The sequence below is a fragment of the Pimephales promelas genome, chromosome 4 (assembly GCF_988280905.1).
Source record: "Pimephales promelas chromosome 4, fPimPro1.hap1.1, whole genome shotgun sequence".
Taxonomy (NCBI): Eukaryota; Metazoa; Chordata; class Actinopteri; order Cypriniformes; family Leuciscidae; genus Pimephales; species Pimephales promelas.
The window spans coordinates 20228408-20253057 of record NC_142772.1 but is presented as its reverse complement, the minus strand read 5'-3'; the positions used below and the strand labels follow the sequence as shown (position 1 = coordinate 20253057).

At 36.4% G+C, this 24650-nt stretch overlaps 2 protein-coding genes across 6 annotated transcripts; both read left to right on the top strand.

Annotated features, from left to right (window-relative positions):
* The first annotated feature begins 378 nt into the window (after positions 1 to 378).
* Positions 379 to 7878, top strand: tent2 (terminal nucleotidyltransferase 2). 5 transcript variants are annotated; one of them, XM_089130096.1, is made up of 16 exons: positions 379 to 482; positions 2675 to 2849; positions 2944 to 3057; positions 3170 to 3422; positions 3768 to 3882; positions 4000 to 4091; positions 4207 to 4270; positions 4369 to 4435; positions 5346 to 5422; positions 5498 to 5626; positions 5750 to 5793; positions 5889 to 6025; positions 6492 to 6583; positions 6685 to 6764; positions 7185 to 7285; positions 7375 to 7878. In XM_089130096.1, exons 1-15 carry the CDS (start codon positions 455 to 457, stop codon positions 7257 to 7259), a joined length of 1542 nt encoding a protein of 513 aa, XP_088986222.1. In that variant the 5' UTR covers positions 379 to 454; the 3' UTR covers positions 7260 to 7285; positions 7375 to 7878. The 5 variants fall into 5 exon arrangements, with proteins under 5 accessions (XP_088986222.1, XP_039518428.2, XP_039518429.2 ...); XM_039662494.2 differs by having other exon boundaries at positions 7185 to 7878; XM_039662495.2 differs by lacking the exon at positions 379 to 482 and adding an exon at positions 2217 to 2339 and having other exon boundaries at positions 7185 to 7878.
* A 117-nt stretch (positions 7879 to 7995) lies between these two features.
* On the top strand, positions 7996 to 24550 carry cmya5 (cardiomyopathy associated 5). Its single transcript, XM_039661674.2, has 13 exons — positions 7996 to 8767; positions 9438 to 13038; positions 13532 to 13627; positions 15580 to 15813; positions 15992 to 16014; positions 16322 to 16443; positions 16523 to 16657; positions 17316 to 17462; positions 17729 to 17876; positions 20281 to 20414; positions 20759 to 20873; positions 21072 to 21248; positions 22921 to 24550. Exons 1-13 carry the CDS (start codon positions 8646 to 8648, stop codon positions 23171 to 23173), a joined length of 5307 nt encoding a protein of 1768 aa, XP_039517608.2. The 5' UTR covers positions 7996 to 8645; the 3' UTR covers positions 23174 to 24550.
* Positions 24551 to 24650: the final 100 nt, after the last annotated feature.

Here is a 24650-nt window from a genome sequence, read left to right as displayed (position 1 = left end):
GGTATTTCCGGTGAAGGATTAAGGATGCTCGATAACTTCCGCCGATCATAGAGTCCAATGCAATACCGAGAATTTATATTGAATTTCATACTCCACGGTTATACTAAAGAAACGTTAGTCACAAAAACAGATAAAACAGACACCCCTTATGCTTCTTTTTAAAATTATATTAAATAAACATAAAATTACATCTTCGTGTACGTTTCGTTTCAAAGACTGGAGGACAGTAAATTTTGAAGACTCTGCCATAATCCCGTTTTCCTCGGTTCTCCTCCGCTGTAATCTCCACAACCGGAAATGGACGAGCATCCTTGCGTCAGATGCGGAACTTATGCGTGCATATAGCCCGTTGACAGCACTTCCTGATTTTGTAGACGGAGGTCAAGGGCCCATCAACTGTTTGGTTACCAACATTATTTAAAATATCTTCTTTTGTGTTCAGCAGAAGAAAGAAATGTATACAGGCCTGGAACTACATGAGGGTGAGTAAATGATGACAGTGTTTTCATTTTGGGGGAACCCTTTAAAATATCAACACATCTTATGAGAAATGAAGAAATGAATTATCTGGTGTTCTTGATTCTGGGCATCTGTCTTTTCCTCTCTGTCTTCCTCACTTCTTGTCAATAACAAAACTAGCAAATGAGCTGTGTTACATGAATTATCGCAGCCATAGGCAGTGGGCCATAGGGTGAACACAGTCCTGCTGATATACAACAGCATTGTAATGTTGCTTTTAAACAACAGTTCACAAAGCAAGAGGTAATATCTGTGTTTCAAAGAAAAAATGTGGATGTTAGCTTTGTAGGCTATCTTCTCTGCAGAAACCCACTCAGTTTGAGAGTAGCAGAGAAAAATGTCCCAACTTTCAGAAAACCCTCTCTTCACTTCAGGCAAATCCACTCTACTTTCATTTCCACTTGCATAGTCTGGAACACAGTGAACAAAGAATTCAGTTAAAAATGGAATGTGGTAAACAAAGAGCACAGTGGAGCGTAAAACACTGTGAACATTGAACACAGTGAAAACCGCCAATGCTACATATTCTAACAGCACTGGGATATGGAGGCCCAACCTAACTAAAAATGAATGAATGAATAAATAAATACATGTAAAACAAATAAATTAATAAATAAATTACTATTTATTCTTCTATGTATACTTATACATTTTCCCACATTTATTTATTTATGCATTCATTTATTTCCACTTTTATTTATTTTCACTTTTATTCATGTATAAATGCATTTATGTCTACATTTATTTATTTAGAAATGTATTTATTTTTTAAATTTATTTATTCATTTATTTATATATTGCTCTCTATGCTAATGAGGGGGGCGTGTTTTACCTCAGACATAGCAGACATAGTGGCAGTGCTGAAGCTTTGAGGCCACAGTGACACCTTGTGGTGAGACCAAACACTACGCAAGAGGTTTGTAGATGTGCCTTTACAGGTGTCACAGGAAATAAATTACTTTGAGGCTTGAAATATGGACAAAATCTTATATCACAAATCTTTTGCTTAGTGTTTGGTCTCACCACAAGGTGTCACTGTGGCCTCAAAGCTTCAGCACTGCCACTCTGAGCTCGATTGCTATGTCTGAAATAAAACATGCCCCCCTCATTAGCATACAGAGCAATAAATCAATAAATATATACATGTATAAATAAATTCATTTATAAATAAATAAATAAATGTAGACGTAAATGCATTTATACATAAATAAAAGTGAAAATAAATAGAAGTGGAAATTAATAAATGAATAAATAAATATATAAATAAATAAATGTGGGAAAATATATAATTATACATAAATAGGAAAATATTTGTCACAACGGCAATAATGAGTTTATAATATGCTTTTCAAACAGAGCAACTACTGTAGTGTAATTGCTATAAAGAAAGTAAGTTTAAAAAATATAGCCTACAGCAATAATAAGAAAGAAAAAAAGCAGGGAAATAAATTGGCAAATTTTGAACTTTGAGAAATGAGCTCTGTAATTTATGCTGTAGAAGCAATGTTCAAGTAATGTTTACCACAGGCCAAGGAAGGAAAGGAAGGAAACCAATGGCAATTAGCCATCAGTGTTCACTTACAAATTAACCTCACGGTAAAACATAATATTTTCTTTTTTAAACATAAATTATCTCATTAATTATATTTTAGTGTTTTTTCTCCCATCCCAAATATTGCTGGGATTGCACGGGACTTTTATTTTGAAAACACAGGCTCGCGTGCGGCGTGCGCAATAACCCGGAAACAGAGGATTGGGTGTTTTGATATTTTTATACACGCTTGTTCTTTTCTCTCTTACTAAATCTGCCTTCCACACTGGTGAGTTTCTTCGGCTATTATTACATAGAAAAATAATGAAGTTATTATAAATATTTTACAGTTGGTCTATGGTCTTAAACAGATATTCTAAGCTAGCAAATTGCTATTATTGCTAAGTTAGCGCTCGTCGGCTAACTTAGTTGCGTGATTTTAATTATTATTATTTTTTTGTTACTTAATTTGATCACGCGCCATATATAAGTGATTTCCCACTGTAATTTGTTTGGGTGTCGTTCACTTTACAATGAACATTGTAACATTTATAATAACAGATACAATGGTTAAAATAACAAATATAATACAATCTGTTTTCAGACATCTGTTTATTTGTTTAGATAGTTTTTGTGAAAGTGCAAGCAGTAACCTTAGATGTTTGCTCGGGCTGAGGAGGAGGATGTTCCCTAGAGCTTACGTCTTCTCCCATAAAGATGGGCAATCTGAACATTTATTCCAGCACATTCTACCTCACACTCAGCAACGGAGATCTGAAGGCCATCTAAATGTAACAAAGTTAGTGATCAGTAAAATGACATTGGTTGTGTGTTTAAAATTCTTGATATATTCTATGAATTCATTCAAATTAATTCTGTGTCTATCACCTTAGCTTCAGTGGTCCACCAATGAATGTTCCTCATTTTATTCCAACTTTCCAACGGACCCCAGTGGTACTGCCGGATGTCCACTGCAGTCCAAACAGAGTAACAGGAAGCAAAAGAAAGTGAGCAGCGTGACCACAAACCACTGGAAATTCTTGTCGCTCATCTGTATTTAAATCAATGGGATGTTTTAAATTCTCTGCCTAATAAGCAGCATGTCTTTTACTGTGCCAGGAGACAAAATCACAGTCAGTATGACCTGAAGAAACAGCGATTCAGTTCTCCGGGTCCTTGCAATCAGCCTGCCAGAAATGCCAACTTTGCCTCCCAACCGGTGGCTGGACCAGTGATGGGCAGAGACGCTTGTAATTCTAATATCAGTGTCCCCGCATACTCATCTCCCACCTCTAAACCAGGAGGCTGTGTGCCATCTTTGAGAGAGGGATCCCATCAGAGCACCATAAACCCATCTTCAGTTAATGATAAGGTAAATATACAGATAAAAGCCATAAATTCGGACTTACACTCTTAAACTCCAGGTCTTCTTTATTGGCATTAATGGTTCCAAGATCCTTTATCATCCAGGAAACCTTTCAATTGCACAAAATGTTCATAATAGGGAAAAGAGTTCTTTAGATTATTAAAATGTTCTCTTCAAAAATAAGAACTGTTGACTGAAAGGTTCTTTTGGAAACCCAGGTTCTTCAATGGCATCTTTTGGAACCTTTATTTTGAAGAGTTTAGTAATATTCTCTTTATTTGAGGCAGAGTGTTGACTAGAGATGTACATTTTTTTTCACAAGTACATATATTTATTGTTCTTTGCCCACAGCTAAGTCAGCAGATTCTCGACCTGTTTCAAGCTTGTGAGCAACAGAGTGATGATCTGGAGAAGAAGGAAAATTGTCGAGCATTGTTGCAGAGGGATATCCGGACAATCTTCCCAGGTACATTACACAATTTTTTTCATAAATTATGATTGGGATCTTCTCTAGCCATAGGTGTTAGATGCGTCCTTCATGAAATTGTTCTCCATCTCAGTCTCTTCTCTACTTTTGGTATAGGTGCACGAGTCTTCTTGGGCGGGTCATCTCTAAATGGCTTTGGTAGTCGCACCAGTGATGCTGATCTTTGTCTTGTCTTTGAAGATGGAATGGTAAGTGTTTTCTAGAGGACGAATGCTTTGTGTTTGCGTTCTGTCCAAATAGTTTCTATAATAATTGTTCGGGCTTTACTGTCTTGGATTTAACTCTCTTCACACTCCTCCGTAGGAAAACAGCAGAACAGATGCAGTATATGTTCTTAGTCTTGTGAGGAAATTGTTTTACAAGCTGTGTAAGTGTTTTGCCATGAATTTGTCTACAGTAGTTTCATGTTCTATTCACAATGGCTTTGTTACGTTCACTAATATGGCAATGATTTCTGTTTCACAGCTTACATTGATAGGCCTCTGCTCATCAGGGCCAAAGTGCCCATTCTAAAGTTCAGGGACAGAGTCAGGTAAGTCCTTTAAACTTTTGTGTCTTGTACATTACCGTTTAAACAATATTTTTTTAAAGAAATGTATAATTTTATTTAGCAAGGATGTGTTAAATGGATAAAAAGTGACCGTAAAAACTTTTATATTTACAAAAGGTTTCTTTTTCAGATAAATGCTGTTCTTTTAAACGTTTTATTTATCAAATAATACTGAAAATGCCAACAAAAACAAAATTAAGCAGATTAAGCACAAACATAAAACATTGATAATAATCAGAAATGTTTCTTGAGCACCAAATCAGCGTATTAGAATGATTTCTGATGGATCATGTATGGAAGCTTGTTTCCGCCACAGAATAAAACTTTTTAAAAGATAATTCTGACTTTATTTCTCAGAATTGCGTGTCATTAAGTCAAAACTGCAAGATATAAACTCAGAATTGCGAGAGTTATATCACGCAATTCTGACCTTATAACTCGCAATTGCGACTTTATATCATGCGATTCTGAGATTAAAAAGTCAAAAGTGAGATTAAAATTGTGAGATCAAAAAAGTCGCAATTACTTTATACATTTTTTATTCTGTGGTGGAAACCAGCTTCCATAATCATGTGATACTGAATAAATGTTTTAAATGCAATTCAATTGAAACCGGTTATTTTAAGTTGTAATATTTGTTAACCGGTTTACTGTTCTATTGTATTTTTGATCAAACAAATGCAGCATTGATCATAAGAGGAACATTTAAAAAGTCTTACTTAATCCACACTTTTGAACAGTATCGCTCGACATAGAAAGAATGACAAAGCCAAATGTAGCAGACAAACGGGTTCTGTTGTTTGCTGGGAATTCATTAAAGACAATGCTATCTGAAAACAAAAGTTCAATACAACAGCTAACCACAGTCTTTCTGCAATTCTATTGCATACAGTGGTGTGGAGTTTGACTTGAACTTCAACAACACTGTTGGAATCAGAAACACGTTCTTACTGCGGACGTATGCATATGGTAAGTTCAGAATTCTGTGCTAAATTGAGATCTTTGTGAAAATATTTACGTTTTCTGGTTTTGTATTTATTCCAGTCGAAAAACGTGTTCGCCCTATCATCCTTGTAATAAAGAAATGGGCCAATCACCACTGCATCAATGATGCCAGCCAAGCAACGCTGAGCAGCTACACACTGGTTCTTATGATCCTGCACTACCTTCAGAGTAAGTCTTTTTTGGGGGGGATTGTTAAGATCTAATGCTCTAAACTATTATTATAAGTACCAAATCTGCAATTTTAGAAGCTCTCTTATTATGCTTATCTGTTTTTGTTCTGTTTTGTTTTAGCTCTTCCTGAACCTGTCATTCCATGCCTTCAAAGGGATTATCCAGTGAGCAAATGGTCTAATAAACTAATAAATGAATGAATTATGCATACATTTTTTTTTCCTGCTTTTTAAATTCTTTCTGAAACCACTTCTTCCAGGAGTGCTTCAACCCTAAGATGGACATTCATCTTGTGCCGAGTGGACCAAGCAATATCCCGGCCTTTGTGTCTAAAAACCAGTCATCATTGGGAGACTTGCTCTTGGGTTTTCTGAAGTATTATGCCACTGTCTTCAAGTAAGTAAGATTACTGATTTCATAGCACAAGTCAAACCTATATTTAGGGCAAAGCAAGAAAACATTCTAAAAATATCTACACTAGTAAGCTATTAAACGCATGTGAAAACTAGTTTTAGGTCACGCATTTTGTATCCCACCTGATTTACTTTGTTGTCTTTGAATTTTTAGTGCAATTGTATAATAATTGTCAATCAAATGCATAATATTTCTTTTCTAGTTTACATAGCAAGTTTTTTAGCCAATGCCGCTAACAAAAGCTAACCTAAATCTAAGCCACCTGCAAGGTTCCTGTTTCATGTCACTTTGCTAGATTGACAACAGCAGGTGAACCTCTGCCTTTCCCTGGTCCAGATGGCCTGCTCTAATGTTCATAATACTTGATATGTGCATGTGCTTCTTTGTATAAACAAGTCTGAATGCAGTGACAAGCATATCTTTACGGTTCATTGTTATGTTTCCACAGATGGGATAAGCATGTGATCTCTGTGCGTGAGGCAAAAACTTTCCCCAAGAGCCGCAGCCAAGAATGGAGAGGGAAGTTCGTCTGTGTAGAAGGTACACATTCTCAGAATCTTTGTACATCATACACTCAAAGAATAACTCTATATAAACGTTTATTTAGCCCTAAGAACATGAATATTTGTACTTTGTTTCAGAGCCATTTGATCGTACAAACACTGCCAGAGCTGTTCATGAGAAAGCTAAGTTTGATGCCATTAAAGCAGAATTTACAGAGGTAAGCCTCCTTATGTCAGTATTAAAATATAAATATATGTTTAATATTAAAATATAATACATTTTTAATACATATAATAAACTAAGTTTGGGTAACTCTGTAAAGTCCCAAATAAATAAGCATGTCAGTGTTATACGGTATATTATTTCATGTATAATGCCATATGTAATTCTATAAAGGCTTTATAAAGAGTGAAATCTGAAAAACAAAAGTCTTCTTGTAGTATATGCATTTATGCTCCTTAATGCAAGTTTAGTTTTAAGAAAGCAAAAGATGTCTTGAGGAATGGGGAAATAATGAACCGGAATGTGTACATTTGCAGAAATATTTTTTCCAATCTTATTTGTGAACAAGGCCTTTTGCAACAGCACTGAGTTCATGTTTGGTAATGCAAGCTCTTTTTATTGATCATTTTTACAGTCCTACCAGGTTCTGAGGCTGAGAAAAGATCTCAACTCCATCCTGCCCCTCAAAAACACAAGACCAAAAACATAGCAAGACTTTAGGCTGCCCCCAGATAAGTAAGAATGAACATAGAGAATGGATTAAACCTGGAATCCCCAAATACCATCTTGACATTGTGAAAAGAAATGCTTTACTCTTTTACAAGGGCTTTTGGATATACTGAACCTTTTGGAATGTGTTGAGCCAAATCCAACAAGCTGATGGGGATTTTATCAGACCGACCCTGAGCATCAGTGTCTATGTTTGAGATGTACATGTCATGTAACATCAGAGACTGAGCAATATCTTTTTCCCATGTGGAATACAGTTAATATTCATTAAATAAATTTACTGTTGCAAAACGTTTATTTTGTGAGCAATTTTTGGTTTATTAGCCAATATAACCATTTTTTTTTTTTCAGAAAGAAAATTGTTTAAAATCTTGCTTTATGCACAACTGTTCTGTCTTTCTGATCTTTGTTTTCATCAAAACCCCCAAATTGTAAAAAAAAAAAAAAAAAAAAGTTTCTGGCTAATGATTACGTTTACCCGAACCTTTACAGTAATGGGTTTCTTGTTTATGTTCCGTCTATGTTCTGTTTGTATAGTTGTATATGTACAGTCTTTTAAAATTGTATTTAAATAATTAAAAATTCACTATGATATTGTATTTTTCCTTCTGTCTCTAATTTAGTGTTCTTCGATTTCTCTCTTTTGCTATTGTTATTCATAAAGAAATGAGAAAGCAATTGTATTTAGAACTGGTAAACCTCTACATTTCCTATTTTAAAGTAACTTCTTTTTATGACAAAATCAAAAAACATATTTAGTATGTTTAGAGAATTGTATTGGTCAATTGAGTATACTTTTGAACTGGAAGTTTCCGTGTGGAGCAGCTCAGCTCACAGTAACATTTCAACCGCATGTAAATGTGATGCTGTGATTTATCCATTAATGGTTTGTTATGCTCGATTCATTGCATGATATGAGTTTAAGAACGTTGATACGGGTGCTTGGGGGGTTAGAAAGTAAAAATAGCTCAGCCAAAGGAAACTGACACTACGGAGGCCTGAGTCCTCCACTCCTGTCCCTCATGGACATGGCGGTGTTCTCTGCGTGTCATATTACAGGGGACACCGCCACTGTAGTTTCATGCAAGCTTCACTGTTTTGGACATGCTGAATGTGCTACTGCTTGAAGTTGACAAAGGAAATGAAATGTATTGGAGAATAACCATAACTCTGGCTTCAAAGAGCGGGGACAACGGTGACTGTTTTCCAAGTGCGCAGCTTTGAGCACAGGAATATTTGTAATCTATTTACAGCAGCCGCTGAGTAAGACGAACTGCTCCCAACGAGACATGATCCCAACACGAAGCTGTACTAGCCAAGACCGATTATTACTTTAAAACAACACCAACATATTTCGATTATCAACATGGATCGTGCTGTGAAAGGGAAATATGAGGGGGCAGAGCCAGAGATGGGGGAATTGCAGGACGTGGGACCAGGAATTATCGATATCGACGACGAAGAAGAAATTGAGGACCTTCATAAAAGGTAGTTTGACACAGGCGCAAATAGTTATAAAATGTGGGATTAATGATGTTTTCTCGTAGATCTTTTTAAATATGAATGTTATTTCATCATTGTCACCACCTAATTTGGGTGATTGACACCCAAATATTTTGAACAAAAAGTTGCACTTCTTTTTTTTTTTTTTTGCATGCATCTACGGTTATTTATTTTTTGTAAATACCATTTAAGTAGCCACAAAAAAGTTTCCAAACTTTATAAAAGCTCTCATGCTTCTACTAACTGTTTTTAACTTCAAACAATTAACTGATATTTTTAAGGGATAGTTCACCCAAACATTTTAATTCTGTCATCATTTACTCACCCTCAAGTAGTTGTTCTAAACCTGTGAATTTCTGTCTTCTGCTGAACACTACTACTATGGAAGTCAATGAGACCCAAACTGTGTAGTTACCGACATTATTCAAAACATCTTTTGTGTTCAGCAGAAGAAATAAATTCATACAAGTTTAGAGCAACGTGAGGGTGAGTAAATGATGACAGAATTTTAATATTTGTGTGAATTATCCCTTTAACTTCCAAACATCATTAGTTAAGCACTAAACACAATGTTACAATATCTGCCATTTACTGCTGTATTCTATACTACATTGCTTTGTTGAACCATACCTGTTTCTAAACTATTTTTGGTTAGTTTAAAGGAAGTCATGCAGGATCCATCAGTGAAGCCCAAACTCCAGTGTCTGATGGTTGACCCATCCTTCTCTATGGTGACGGTGCAGAGTGAGGACAGTGGGATAGTATGGGAGACGGCTTCCAGTAGATGCTCAACTCCATGGGCTTCAGAAGGAAGCTCTCCATCTGAACAATACAGCATGGAAGGTTCCGGAACACAGGGTAATATTGTGATCATAATGGATGAAGACAGAATAAAGAGGAAAAAAACAAGCAGCAGAGGCAAGCTGGGTGACAGGTTTAAAAAGCCAAGCTCCAGATTGCCAAAAAGTCTGATAGGTGAGGAAAGACCTGCAATGATTGAGGTGTCAGTGCCGAATATCAGGTCTGAAAGCAATGAGGATGGAACGCCTGCTGGAAGCAAGGATCAAGATCTTTTTAGTTTGATATCAGATGGCTTTGAAATACTCAATATTGTTGTACCGTCAAAGCTTGCTACAGTAGATGAGGAAGATAGCACTACACTGGTGGAGAATTTAGCCTACTTGGATGATACCCCAAAGATAAAATCCAAACATAAGCATGAACCTGTAGCTACAATCAGTTGTCCTGTGAAGATAGACATTGAGGAAATAAAGCAAAATGAAAGCTTGAAGGATTCATCCCAGAACTTTGCTGACAAACAGCCCAAAAAGGAAGAAACTCAAATGGACTACCTTGAAAAATTCACACTGTTAGATGAGCAGGCACCTAGTGATGGCACTACACTGATGGAAAAACTTGAATCAGAAGTGACTGTCCAGCCGGAGGAACCTCAAGAGAACCTCAAAGAACCAAAAGTAGAAGAAGCTGTTGATGATGATTCCTTTGTATTCATCAGTGATGTTGAAATTGCAGGTGAGCATCTTGATGAAGTGTTTTATGGAAATAAGTTGAATGCAGAGCCTCCCCAAGAATGTGAGGACAGAGTTACAAGTACAGCAAAAGAGAGCTCTAAATCTCTTAAAGAGAGTGGATCAGTCCTATTTGGAAGTCAGGAATGTATCCTCACACCTGTATACCTCCCTACCGGACCACCAAAGATCATAGATCTTGTCCTTCTTGAGGAACCACGAGCAATGTCCTTCCATTACTCAGACCTTTATGAGGACACAGTAGGAGACCGGAAGAAAGAAGACGACTTCTCAGATACGGAGAGTGTTGTTTCAGAACGGTCTTTCAAAAGAAGATACTCTGATTCTGATGATCCGGATGGATATCTGGAGAAATTCATATTGAAGGATGAAACACCAGTGGTTGCTAATGTACCTGAGGCCAAAGAAAAGGAAGATGGGGGGAAATTAGCATGGTCACAAAGTAAATTTGAACTCACTGGATGTTTAGAAAAAGCACAAGAAGAACTAGAAGAAGAAGTAACTGTCGATCAAGCATGTGTGCAAGATAAAATTGAAGGTGAAGGACAGTGTGAGTCCACAGAGGGTTGTTCAGGGGGACACTGTGCTCCAGAAATCCAACAAGAGGTGGAAATTATCATGACAGGAACGGTCACGTCAGATGACCTGGTTGCCAAGCATAGTAGGGCAAATGAAGGCATCAAGGATAGTATCACAACTAAAAGTGACCTCAATGACACACAACCTCAAATGGATCAAGTCCTTGAGCCAGAATGCAAAACCACCAGTGAAGGAGATTGCAGTCGACAGGAACAAATAAGTCTGACTGCTCATATTCAAGTGCCTGGGGGGTTTGCGCATGAAGATGTTATTAAAACTAAAGATAAAATTATGCCTGTAACACAGAGCTCTGAGAAAATTCAGTCCGATGTACCACATGCTGTCGAAAACATTAGTGTTTCTGAGGGCAGTGTGGATCGACGTCATGAAGTAGCTGATGCCATTGCTGACGTTAGCGAAACAAGTACTATTACTAAAAATGACGAAGGAGAGAATAATAAAACCAAGACACAAGGCGAAATTTTAGAGGTAATTCTTACCTCAATGGTTGATAAAGGCACTACTGAAATATTAAAAAGAGAAGAACCAGAAATTATTGCTCAGAGGGTTGTCATTCTCAAAGAACCCCTGTCAGGTAAAACAGAACCTCCAAAAACTGAAGAACCTTCAAAAGTAGAGAAAGGTCAAGTCAAGTCTTTAGGAGAGGCTGAAACAATTACAACAGATGCTACTGAAGTTAAACTTTCTGCAAAATCTTTAGAAAATGACTCTCAAGTCCATGAAAATGGAGAAATCCTTGCTGTGGTTGAGAATAAAGTGAGTGAAGGATTAATTCCCAAAAAGGAAAAACAAGAGCAGGTAATTGACAAAATTGGTGCAGCGCAAGAGGTTGAGGCTCATATCGATACATCAGATGTGTTAACAGAAATCGAAGTAAAGCCAGAGTCTAAATTTACTTCTGTTCAGAGCTCATTAGAGCAGTCACATCCAAGTGAAACAGATACAGCAAACATTGAGCTTCAGACTAAATCTGATATTACAAGCGAGGAGAAAATGTATCCAGAATTACACAATGAATTCATTGCAACAAACAAGAAAGCCAAAGAGGGCACAGATACAGATAGGCCAACCAATGAAGCACCAATGCTGGAAACGCAAAAAGAACATGTTGACATACCAAAGATTGAAGAACCTGTGGTTACAGAAAAACATGAAAAAGTTGAGGAAATCAAGGTGGATCTTACAGAGGAAGCAAATGAGAGGGTTGACACTACAAATGAGCCTGTTCAGGACGAGATACCTTCTGAGAAAAGATTGACAATGGAGATGAATCAAATGATTAATTCGAGACAAGAATATAGCATATTGTTAGCTAACGACATGGAGGCATTTGCTCGTGAAGGCACGGAAGAGATAAAGGTAACAGACAACGTAGAGGACTTATCAAAAGTAAGACTGCCAGCTGTTGTACCAATAAAGGACGAACAGGTTGAAGAATATAGTGAAATAAATGACGTGACCATATTAACCGGAGAGATTCCAGTGAAAGAATCAGCCACTAGCTGGACAGATATTGAGAATAAGATGTTACCCCTAACATCAACAAAAACATTAGAGGAAGGAAAGAAAACACAGATTCATGCACAGATTGAAGATATAACAGACCTACCAGAGCCCATTTCGCCTCCTCCAGTTGATGAAGATGATCCCTCAGCAATGAGAGTCTCACCTTTAGAGCCAGAAGATAGTGATAAAATGTATGAAGATATAAGTAGGGATACAGGTATTTTCGCACAATTGCGAAGTTTTACGCCTCAAGAGGACCTGTCGACCTTGAGCTGTGAACCAAATGTGCAGCAGGAAATGGCAGAGGAACTTGGTTTCGAGATGGTCACCGAACAAGAGACAAGACAGTCTGAACAAGCTCTAGCTGAGGATGGGCATTGTGAACAAGTTCGACTGTCAGATCAAACTCTGGAAAAAGGCTTTGAATTTGTTGAGGATTTGGATAGTGCACAAATGGCGGAATATGAACTTCAAGAGGAACTTGAAATTCAACCAATGGATGCGTTCTGCCTTGTTTGCCGTTGTCCAGTACTGCTGAGTGAGGCTGAGCATCAAAACCATGAGATGGCCTCTTTGGAAGAGGCCTATGACAGTGTTAAGGTACGTTAAGCTCCCTGTGCTTTGAAAGAGTGCCAAGACATGAGTGCTTGACATCTGATCTTTCACTGCTGGGCTGTTTTGAGAGCTTGTCACTAATTACTCAAGTGTTTACAGAAGGTCTCATCCAGTGTCTAATAAAAACACATAATCAGAATATTCACTTCCCAAGAATATGAGTATAAATCATGTTGAGACAATGAGAGATTGTTTACTTTATTGGCCTTTGACAGCATTCATAGCAGATGAGTCAGAACCGACTGACTCATAACAAGAGCTGGAAGTTGACAGCTGTTTCCATGATTCATCTGTAGTTTATTCCAGTACTGCACCAATGTGATTTGATATTTGCAAGTAGGAAAAATCCAAAGGTGAAAATAAAATAATGTACGTATGAAAGAAATAGGAGTTGTGCTCAACCTTTTGCATTGTGTTTTGCACCTCAACATATTTCATGTTGTCTGTATAATGTAACTTTTGATGTGATTTTTTTCAGAATCAGCTAAGTGAACTGATATCAGTTTTACAAGGAAGATCAGAGAATATTGAAGACTTTGTATCTGAGCTTGAACTGGCATACAACACAGTGGAGGTATTTGCATTATTTTGCATTCATTTACACATACAGAACATATCCTGTACCAATTGTTGTTTTAGCTCAGTAGACTATATATTACAACCGATCCCATAGACTAATTTAGGTCAATGACATGACATGCATATTTTTGTGTCCAAGTGCATTATTTCCTTATAAATAATGTGATAAATTCATGACATATATTACTTTATTCTAAAAACCTATTTAGTTTGTATTCATTTTTAGTACATTATAAAATATTATTATTTATGTTTTGGTATCTTAAACCCCTAAATGTCAGGTTTCACAAACATCTGCACAAATGAACAGAAAATAAGAAATTTCAAAATAAAATACCTATATTTAATACCTAAAATAAATATAAAGACATAATTTAATGTTTGAAACCTTTCATATAAACAAATTTTTATAAATAACAATAGTTTTAAGCATTTGATATAATTGAAAAACTTCTGTCCAGCAATTTTTTCATTATCAAATGTCACAACTGCAAACATGGCTCTTTTATTATGAATTGACAAGGTAATAACAGTAAACATGATAATGCATCATCTAGAGGAGACCAACCGATCCCTGTGGCAGAGTGAAAAGGTTTGTAGATGTCTCTTAAATACTGATGAAAATAGCTACTTTAAAATATGGGTAGGTTGGTACACTTTCCATGTTAGTTGGTACAACCAATGTTAAACTTTAAAAATGCTTTTTTATCATAAACTTTATTGTATTTAAAATGTATAAACTCTTTATGAACTTGCTAGCATAGGCAAATTAATATTTATATATATATATATAATATAAAGAAAAATTGGTCACAAAATTGTGTCCTTAACTACTATGTACTAACCCAAAAAATCGTTAGGTATGATGCACTTGTTAATATTGTTTTGCAAAACACTTACAATTGTCAACTGACTTAAGCTGATGATTTTTTTTTTGTATCAATATAAAACATAACTTTGTTGTTATTCAGTCACAATCGATTACAGTGTATCTACAGTAACCAATATATTGCACTGTAGCTTATTCCAGTTCCCATGTTCCGAATGTGATGACGTGATTTATTCTGATTTTGCTCGATTTTCTACTTTTACTTCAATATAGACTTATGACTAAAAAATGTTTTATTTATTTGTTACGTGTAATTGAAATGAAAAAAATGTTTTATCCCTGTCATTTTAATGTTGTCAGGTGACATAATTTTTATTCATCAGGTGGTCAACCATGTAAATTCAAAACTAACTAATAATGCTGTAGGTCAAAGTAAACAAATGGCTGAAAACTCGATTGTGAATAGTATTTAATGCATTTACCGGTAAACTTATATGATTATTTTTCTGTCTTTAAAAGTAAAATTGAATGCTAAAGATACTAAATACCTACCATACCATATTACCATATTAATATGAATAAAAACAAACACAAAACAGTAATGAGTGAGGCACTTTAGACTCTCTAAGGGTTACTTAAGATTTTACAAGAATGTAACACTGTGTGTGTGTGTGTGTGTATAATTTATTTATTTATTTTATTTTATTTTATTTTTTACAAATAATATTTGGTTGTACCACCTGACAAAAAAAAAAAAGTATTTTAACACATTGAAATGTTATTTAACATTGTTCCTGACTCAAAAATGCGCATTAGATCAATTTTGCATGAATAAGCAGCATTACATCAAAATACCTATAAAAACAAAGTCAAATCTAGAGACCAAAATATGATACACATCAGGTCAAAATGGTTGTGACTGCCCTAGAAAATGAGTAGCAATGTCCTGGCAACCACCCACAAAATCTGAGCATCATGAAGGTGAATTTTGCACTCCCAAAAATCGAGAGTGAGAGTTTTGTAGTGCTTACGTTAGTGCACTGTCAGCTTGGGGATGCTATTAAAGTGAGAAATGTTACTGAGAACTAATGTGTAGCTTTATTGTGCTGCTCCCGCAGGAGAACTTTAATGATTGTGAGAAGATCATAAATGAGCACAATGAGGAGGTGGTGAAACTGGTGATGGATCAGTATAATGAGATGTCTCAGGCCATGGAGGAGGAGAAAAAGGCCAAACTGGAGCAGCTGTACGACCAGATTGTGTCGTTCCAGGAGAATATCGACAAGGCCAAGGAGACTATGGAGATGACGGCTAAGGAGGAGGAAGAGACGGATCCACTCAAGTTTCTTTCTGTGAGGCTTTCCTCATTTGTGTGTTAGTTACTCGATTAGTATTAATGTATTGATTTTGTCCAAAGCCATAGTTGCTTTGGAAGCATTTTTAAAGTGCTTAGCTAAGATTTGTTAAGAGAGATGAACTATCTAGAATGGATATTTTAGTCTAATCAAGCTATTTTTCACCCCTTTTCAGTCATCAAAAGATATCAATATGAGGTAACTGAATGGCTTGAATTTATGTTGCATCCAGTGACTTTCCTAACATCAAATGCTAATTACAATACTTCAAAAATGATCTGCATATTAAATTAATCCGAATAGAAGCTTGATGAAGTTTGTTTTAGTTGCCTTGTTGAGTTTGCGATGTTCAAAACAATGTTTAGATCAAGTGTTTGTTGCCTTTAAATGAATAGAAATGAAATAATTTACCGCATGGGGTTTTTACACATGATGAAAATAATGTGATAAGCTGTGTTTTCTTCCAATCTCCTTCCAGTGACCCTTCCATTTTTTTTTAAATTAGGTTGAATACAGCTTTGGAATCCACCATGTCACTTGAACTTGGTCCACGAGGGCTGCTGGTTTTTGAGGACTATGCCAAGGGCAAATCAGGCAATGAGAGGAAAAACAGACAAGCCATTCCAGGTGCGCCTCAGCTAAAATTTTCCATTGCAGATAAACACCCCTTACGTTTTGCTGACTTGAATTATTACTCATTTTGTAGTTCCTCAACAACCACATCTCCAGCCTCAAGAGGCCAATTCTGCAACCAGCACTTCCGTCACTGTGTATTGGAGAGTCAACGAGGATGACATTATCGACTGCTTCCAAGTATACTGCATGGAAGAGCCACAAGGAGGTAAGACTAGAGGGGAGAGCAGGGTTTGAATATCTGACAGATAATACACTACAGTTCAAAAGTCCCTAATGTTTTTATCAATATGCTACAAGATTATTTTATTCAAATCAATGTGATAAATGAGTTAGCTCACAAGTAGCCAGAAAGTAATCCGATTATATTACCTAACATGTGTAATGTAGTAGATTATGTTACTAACTACAGTTCTCATCATGTAATTTGTATTCAGTAATGGATTAAAGTTTATAAGTAGTCTACCCAGCACTCTATATATTATAGAATGGCATATATTCTTAATTACCATGAATATATGAATAATTATATTACTATGTTACTATTATCAGTATAAAATATCCTTTTGTGGGTTAAATGCTTAAATTGTTCAAATCAGTTACTCACCACCATGTCACCAAATCTATATTACTTACTTTCTTCTGTGGAACATAAAAGATATTTTTTAAAAAGTCAATGGGTCCAATGTAGTTTTGGACCACACTGACTTTCATTTTTTCATTTCATTGACTTTCAACTATCCCTTTAACATTCACAGAATTTTATTTTCAATCTGGCAGTACTACAAACTCTTATTAGTATGTAAAAGTATGTCAGAGGGATGCTCAGATGAGTTAAAGTGTGTTAAATGTAATCTTATCTGCAGCTATCTCAGAGGAGTACAGGGTGACTGTGAAGGAGAGCTACTGTAATCTAGAAGAGCTGGACCCGAATAAGTGTTATAAAGTGTGGGTGATGGCGGTGAACTACACAGGCTGCAGCATGCCGAGTGAGAGACTGCCCTTCAGAACCGGTTAGTTACTATGTGCAAATCCCTTCTGACTTGCATGATGTTTGTGAGAGCAAGAGATCATGCTGTGTGGCATAATATATCAATACATAATGAGATGAGACCATGTAAAGCCTCTTTACTAGATCTCTGACATGGAATGCGAATTCCAAAGTGTATGTGTTTTCAATCCAGATTGAATATGGAGTGCTCACATTCAGTAAAACAAACTTGTGATTATCTTTTAGTCAGTGTTTGAAAAGTAACTGAGCTCATCGTTTTCTCACTAGCCCCCTCTGTCCCGGTGATCCAGACAGAACAGTGCACAGTGCTGTGGGACACGGCCACGCTGCGTTGGAGCTCAGTTCAGCCCAGTGCTGTAGACTGCTTCACACTGGAGTATTGCCGCCAGTATGCATGCGAGAGAGAGGGACTCAGGTACAGTTACCCAGCCCTTTGTACAAGCAGAAACAGCACAAGGGGTCAAGAGAAAACCATCTTTATTCATGTGTTGTTAAATAGTGTTATGGTAATAGTGTTGTGATTGGTCCACTTTCATCTGGTTTTGGAAATGTCACACCCCTTACCATAACTATGGCTGATTTCGATAAACCCTCATTCACTATTACCTACATTAGCCCTCTAATACTGTTCACTTGAACGAGTGAATGAAAAGGAGTGAGCGAATTTGGACAGCCGTTGAGCGAACATCGGTTGTACACTCATTATTGCAGAGCAATCTGGGATTGAATAAGAGCACTTAATAACGCCCACTATGGTTTCAGACACCACTATAAATGACTGTTCCCTCAAATAACGCCTTATTTGAGGGTGTACGGGCGATTTCAGATTAAAGGAGAACTCCGGCGCAAAATGAACCTTTGGTCTAATAAAACATTGGTACCTAGTCAACGGTTCTGTGAGATTTGTTTTCATGATAATCGAATGTAAAGAGTTTTATCTCTAAAAACTGTTTAGCGTATAACGCTAGTAATGGGGGCATTTACTAGGTAAAAAAAAATCGCTAGTTTATACCACTAACAAGGCTCAAAATAGCCCCACACTAACACAGTAACATAATGAGGCTCCATACATGCAAACCGAAGCACTGAGAACTTTGTAAGTATACAGACTGTTTAATAAGAAGATACTTTATGAAGACAGTTCACTTCGTGTATACAGACAGGAGCCATCTTGGAAAACAGTCTCAACAAGTCGAACCACAAACGCCGATAATTCAGTTCAGAAATTCGCTTCATAACGTTCAGCTTACTTAGCACCATCGTTCGTGGTTCGACTAGTCAAGACTGTTTTCCAAACTCCTGTCTGTATACATGAAGTGAACCGTCTTTATAACTTATCTTCTTATTAAACAGTCTGTACACTTACAAAGTTCTCAATGCTTCGGTTTGCATGTATGGAGCCTCATTATGTTACTGTGTTAGTAACATAATGAGGGTCCACACAATCTGTATACCACTGTTTTCACTGTCCAAAAAACGGGCCGATGGCTTCCTTGTTCTATGAAGTCCCTCCTTCAGAAATACGTAACGACTTCTGATTGTGCTAGCGGTTCCTGTGTTGTGATTTGACAGCAGCTTTATTGCACGTTGGCCAGAAAGGTCACGCCTCTTACCATAAATCGACGGAGATGCGTGTGCTGATTATTATTGTGAAAATGTCAAACATATTACCATATCAATTTGAGCCTGAATCAGACCCGGAGAACATAGAACCTGTTCAAACACGACTTTTGCAGGATGTTTCACAGTGGTAAGCTGTTTATTTAGTAGTTGTCGTACTTTTAATTGATTAAATTGTTATGTTAATTGTTACAAACTGTTATAAAAGCTTGTGGTATATGTTTTTTTTCCATCTGTCGAATTAACGATGGTGTTGCTGAATTTTTAAAATAAGTCCATTGTTTATTCCTACCTTAGTTACACGTGTACATGAGTTTAGATTAGTAATATGTGTTTTATAGGTATTCCTATGGGCGAATATTAGTCAAAAAACTGTTCTAATTACGTCATTGCTAAAGGAAGTAGAGGGATGTAGTCCAAACCGGACGTTCGCTGTAGGCTTTGAAAGGGGACTTCTGTTAAATAAAGTATCTCGCTAGGCATTGAACTTTGAGCTTTATAATTTTACAGGTAGTGTTTATGCTCTAACAGCAACATTACGCACTAACTAAAGTTTGAAAAAAGGAATCGTGAAGAACGGGACCTTGAAAGGAATGATATATATTTCTGGATGAAACCCCAAGACTGCAATCGAGGCGTTTTAGAGAATTCAGAAACAGTGCTTACTGGTGTAGAAAAGAACTCCCTTTAGAGTGGACTTTGTAACTTTGCAGACTGTTTTTATGCTCAAACAGCAATAAACAGAGTAAACAAAGTTGAAAATGTAAAAAAAAGCTTAATAAGACTTTAGGCTTTAATCAAAAACATTACCCACCCACCCCCCACCCCCAAACCGAGGAAATACAACCACCCAATCAATTCCCACCCTACATTTTTTGTTTCTTGTTTGAGCCGCCATTTATTTCAGATATTGTCACATTAGGGAAGAAAAATTGGTCACAATTTCCAGTTTATTCTGACTTTATTGGTGAAACGTATATTTTAATTTTTTTTACACCAAACGTCTCCTCTATGGTATTAAATATACTCATTAATTGCCATCACTAGCACTTAATGTTAATATTTAATGTAGCATATTTCATTAAGAGCTTGTACACTGAATCCATTGAACACAGTTCCCCATGAGTCCTCAAGGGTGCACATCAGAGCATTACAGAGGGTAACACTGCACTTATTAAAAACAGTCTCTCTATACACAGGTCCATATCAGGGATAAAAGGCTATGAGCAGAGGGTCTTCCTTCAGCCCAATGAAAATTACCTCTTCTACATCAAATCAGTGAATGCAGGAGGAGCCAGTGAGCAGAGCGAGGCGGCCCTTATCTCAACCAGAGGTCAGATTCACCGCTATTACATCATCAGATCAGTCTGACACATTTGCCTGTTGTTTGGCGAGTATTGATGGGTGAAATCCAGTCATTGCAATAGCAATCCATGTTTTGTGTGAGGGTGAAAGATTTCCCGATTTTTAAAGTTGGTCAGATGAATTCGCTGTGTTGATCGACAGAAAGCTGCTTGGTTTGACAGGAGCCGTGTTTGACAATTTCTTGCCCATGAAAATTCACTAATCTGACAAACACCTTTAGTTAGTTTGACAGCATCACAATTATAGCAAAATTCTTGCATTTTATTTGTGATGTTGTTGTTTTTTGACTAGTGGATGTTGTTATTTGTCAAGGTACAAGGTTCCGCTTCCTCAGTGAAACGGCCAACTCAGTGCTGGAGGTTTCAGAGGACAGGAACTCGGTAGAATACCCACAAGACACCTACAGTAAAATGTCCTCAATCATAGAGTAAGTACCTCAGTGCAATCTTTATCACCATTACAAATGTACCACTGTAGATACATAGTTTTATGCAGAAAAAAACAACAACTTATTGTTAAATTGCACAACATATGCTGTTCAGCTTTGTAAACCAGCACACATTGTTTTACAGATGTCTTAAGTTGCAGAAAATGCATGTTCTCTTATTTTTGTACTTGTTCCTAGATGTCCAGCTGTTATGGGTGAACTTTTGCCTTCTCTTGGATATTACTACTGGGAGACAGAGGTGTCAAGGTGCAAAGCTTACCGCATCGGTGTCGCATATCAAACTGCATCACTGTCCAGCACACTGGGGGAGAACAGGGCCTCCTGGTGTCTGCACTGTGTACCTACATCTATAAGGTAGACCATTCATGTGATGTAGTTGCATGTATTTGTTCATGTGTTTCATTACCACAAAAGGATTAGATTCAAAGGTCATGGAATATCTTTTTGAACAGTAACATTTAAAGGTCTTTCCAGCTGGAAAAAAAGTTTAAATAAACAAGCTGGTAAGACATTTGGAGCTGCATTCCAAACTGTGGAAACACTGTTATTAAGGCTTTTTGGCAATCAGGGTGGTACATTCACTTGAGCCTTCAAAACGATTTAAAAAAAAAATCTCATTAAATCGGTTCTCTCATTAAAAAAGTTCTCTGTCTTCCATTAAAAGGACTCGTGTCGTCCCAAGCCTTTAAGACCTCCGTTCATCTTCAAGACACAGTTTAAGATATTTTAGATTTAGTCAGACAGATTCTGTCTCTCCATTGAAAATGTATGTACGGTAAACTGTCCTTGTCCAGAAAGGAAATAAAGACATCATCAAAGTAGTCCATGTGACATCCGTGAGTTAGTTAGAATGTTTTGAAGCTTCAAAAATACATTTTGGTCCAAAAACAACAAAAACTACAACTTTATTCAGCATTGTATTCTCTTCCGGTTCTGTTGTCAATCCGCATTGACAAGTCCGCAGTGACGCTGATGACGTAAGACGCTGCTGGCATGTATCTTGTGTGTCTGTTTGGGTTCAAATAAATATGGCTGGACAAAAAAAAATGCAGGTCTTCTTCTCTGTCAAAATCCTGAGACGTGTTTGCAAAGATTGTTTTGTTTACAGCGTGCGTCTCCCTCAGACTGTAAACGAAGCTCGGGCGCACCAGATACACATCAGCAGTGTCACGGATTGACAACAGAACCGGAAGACAAAACAATGCTGAATAAAGTCGCAGTTTTTGTTATTTTTTGACCAAAATGTACTTTCGATGCTTCAAAAAATTTTTACTAACCCACTGATGTCACATGGACTATTTTGACTTTGTCTTTATTTCCTTTCTGGACAAGGACAGTATATCATACATACATTTTTAATGGAGGGACAGAATGCACTGTTTGCACATCAGTAACTACGGTCCTGTCAGATCCCAGCCATTGGGAGTACATCTGCACAAAATGTGAGCGCAATAGATGCTTTTCAATGAAACCAAGTTTTTTAAATTAGAGTTTTTTTTGTTTGTTTTTTTATTGACAACACTGTAAAGTGTTGAACTTTAAAGGTAAAATAAGTCATTTTCCCCAAAAGTACCTGTACATCTGAGATAAAGACTGCAGCCATTTCCGTGGTCAAGAAAAAAAGCTATTTTATTCTACGTAACTCGTGAGGTCACATGATCAAAATTGAATATCAGTAGTGTGCCCATTATCAGACACTTTTGGTTCTGGAATAAATGGATATATAGCATATAGTATACTACCATTCAAAATAGATTTTTTTTTTTTATGTTTTTGAAAGAGGTCTCTCAAGGCTGCATTTATTTGATCAAAAATACGGTACAAACTGTTGTGTTGTGTTACTGTCATTTATTTCTGTGATGGCAAAACTGAATTTTCAGCATCATTACTCCAGTCTTCACTGTCATTCTAATACTGTGTGCTGATTTGATCAATGATGCAATTTTTTTTTTCAGGATTCTTCAAAGAGTAGAAAGTTCATTATTTGATATATTGAATGTGTTGTATTAACCCGTCTTCTCTCCAGCTGCAGATTTGAACTACTCCATGACCGTGTGGAGTCTGACATCTTTGTTGTGGACATTCCTGCCCGGATCGGCACTCTGTTGGACTATAGTCAGGGTCGGCTCTTCTTCTTCAATGCTCAGAACGGGCAGCTCTTGGGCACTTTTCAGCACACCTTCACAGAGCCCTGCCACCCTGTGTTTGTCCTGGAGCAGCCGGGGAATCTAGAGCTGAAGATGACCATGGAGGTGCCGGAGTTTGTTAAGCACTGCTAGTTTACATGACTCAAGTCTCAGTGCTCTGGGTTTGGTTGTATGACAGGAAATGAATCAAGTGAATCTTTCTTAATAGGAAATGAAAACATATTGTGCTGTCACGTGAAAAGTTGCTCAGTTTATTGACATGGTGTGACTGAAGAGATTATGAAAAATGTTACGTTTGTGAAAGGAAGGACCTTTTTCGAAGCTGTGCTTTTAAATCCCTCCGGAAACTAGTTTTGTGGAGCTGTTGCGTTGTTTTTGTATATATATTAAACAGAAAGTGCATGCGACCAGTTTTGTTGCTTGTCATAAATGATGCACCCCTGGATCACATGATGTGCAGACATTTATATTTAGTGTCAGTGTATTTATTTTGGAAGCTACAGGCTTTCAGGTTGTTTGAATAAAACTGATTTTGGCAAGGTTAATAATAGACTTTCATAGCTGAATTCTCGTCGATATATTTCTGTGGCTTAGTTTATTTTCATGATTTGGTAGGAAAAGGTCATTTCCCTTCACTTTCTATTTAAAATTGTTGCTATTAATCAAAAACTTTTAAAGGTAAATGTGCTGTAAAGTGAATAGAATGATTTTAGTTTTCACTTACAATGGATCGTTTGAGTAAGGGTGTATTTTTAACTTATTTATTGTCATTTTTCACTCTGAAAGCTCCTCTATCAAGTCAAAATCAACTCTTGCACAAGAGAAAATAAATTGTAGCCGTATTTGTTATCTTTAATTGGATTGCACTTTGTTTGGTATCCATTTTGTAAATGATTCTTTCAATTGTTTCAATTTCAGTGCTCTGTTGTTGAATAAGTTAGTAGTGGTATAAATTAGTCTACTTGTATATTTACTGTATTTGTATTTCTGAGAACAACTGGATTGGTTTAAAAGTTTTTACCATTAGAAATGTTTTAATGAACAAAGAATTACTCTCATGATTTAAGATTATATGTGAATTATGTATACTGTATGTCATTCAATACCGTTCAAAAGTTTGTTGTCTGTAAGATTTTTTTTTATGTTTTTGAAATGTCTCTTATGTTGAACTTATTTGATCAAAGTTACAGCAAAATCTATAATATTGTGAATTATCCTTACAATTTAAAATAACCGTTTTCTATTTAAATATATATATTAAAATGGCAAAGCAGTCATTACTCCAGTCTTCAATGTCACATGATCCTTCAGAAATCATTTTAATATGTTGATTTGCTGCTCAAGAAACATTTATTTTTAGTATCAGTGTTGAAAACAGTTGTGCTGGTAATTTTATTGGGAAAGTGTGAAGTTTTTTTCTTTTCTTTTTCTTGATTAAAAAAAATAAAATTCTAAAGAACAGCATTTATTTGATTGTAAAGATGAATAAATAAAAGTATTTTAAAAAATCATACTGACCCATATAAATATATATTTGTATGCATTGTATTATTAACCCCTCTCATTTCCAGCTGTATGTCATGGACAAAATTTAAATTTCTTTAATTTG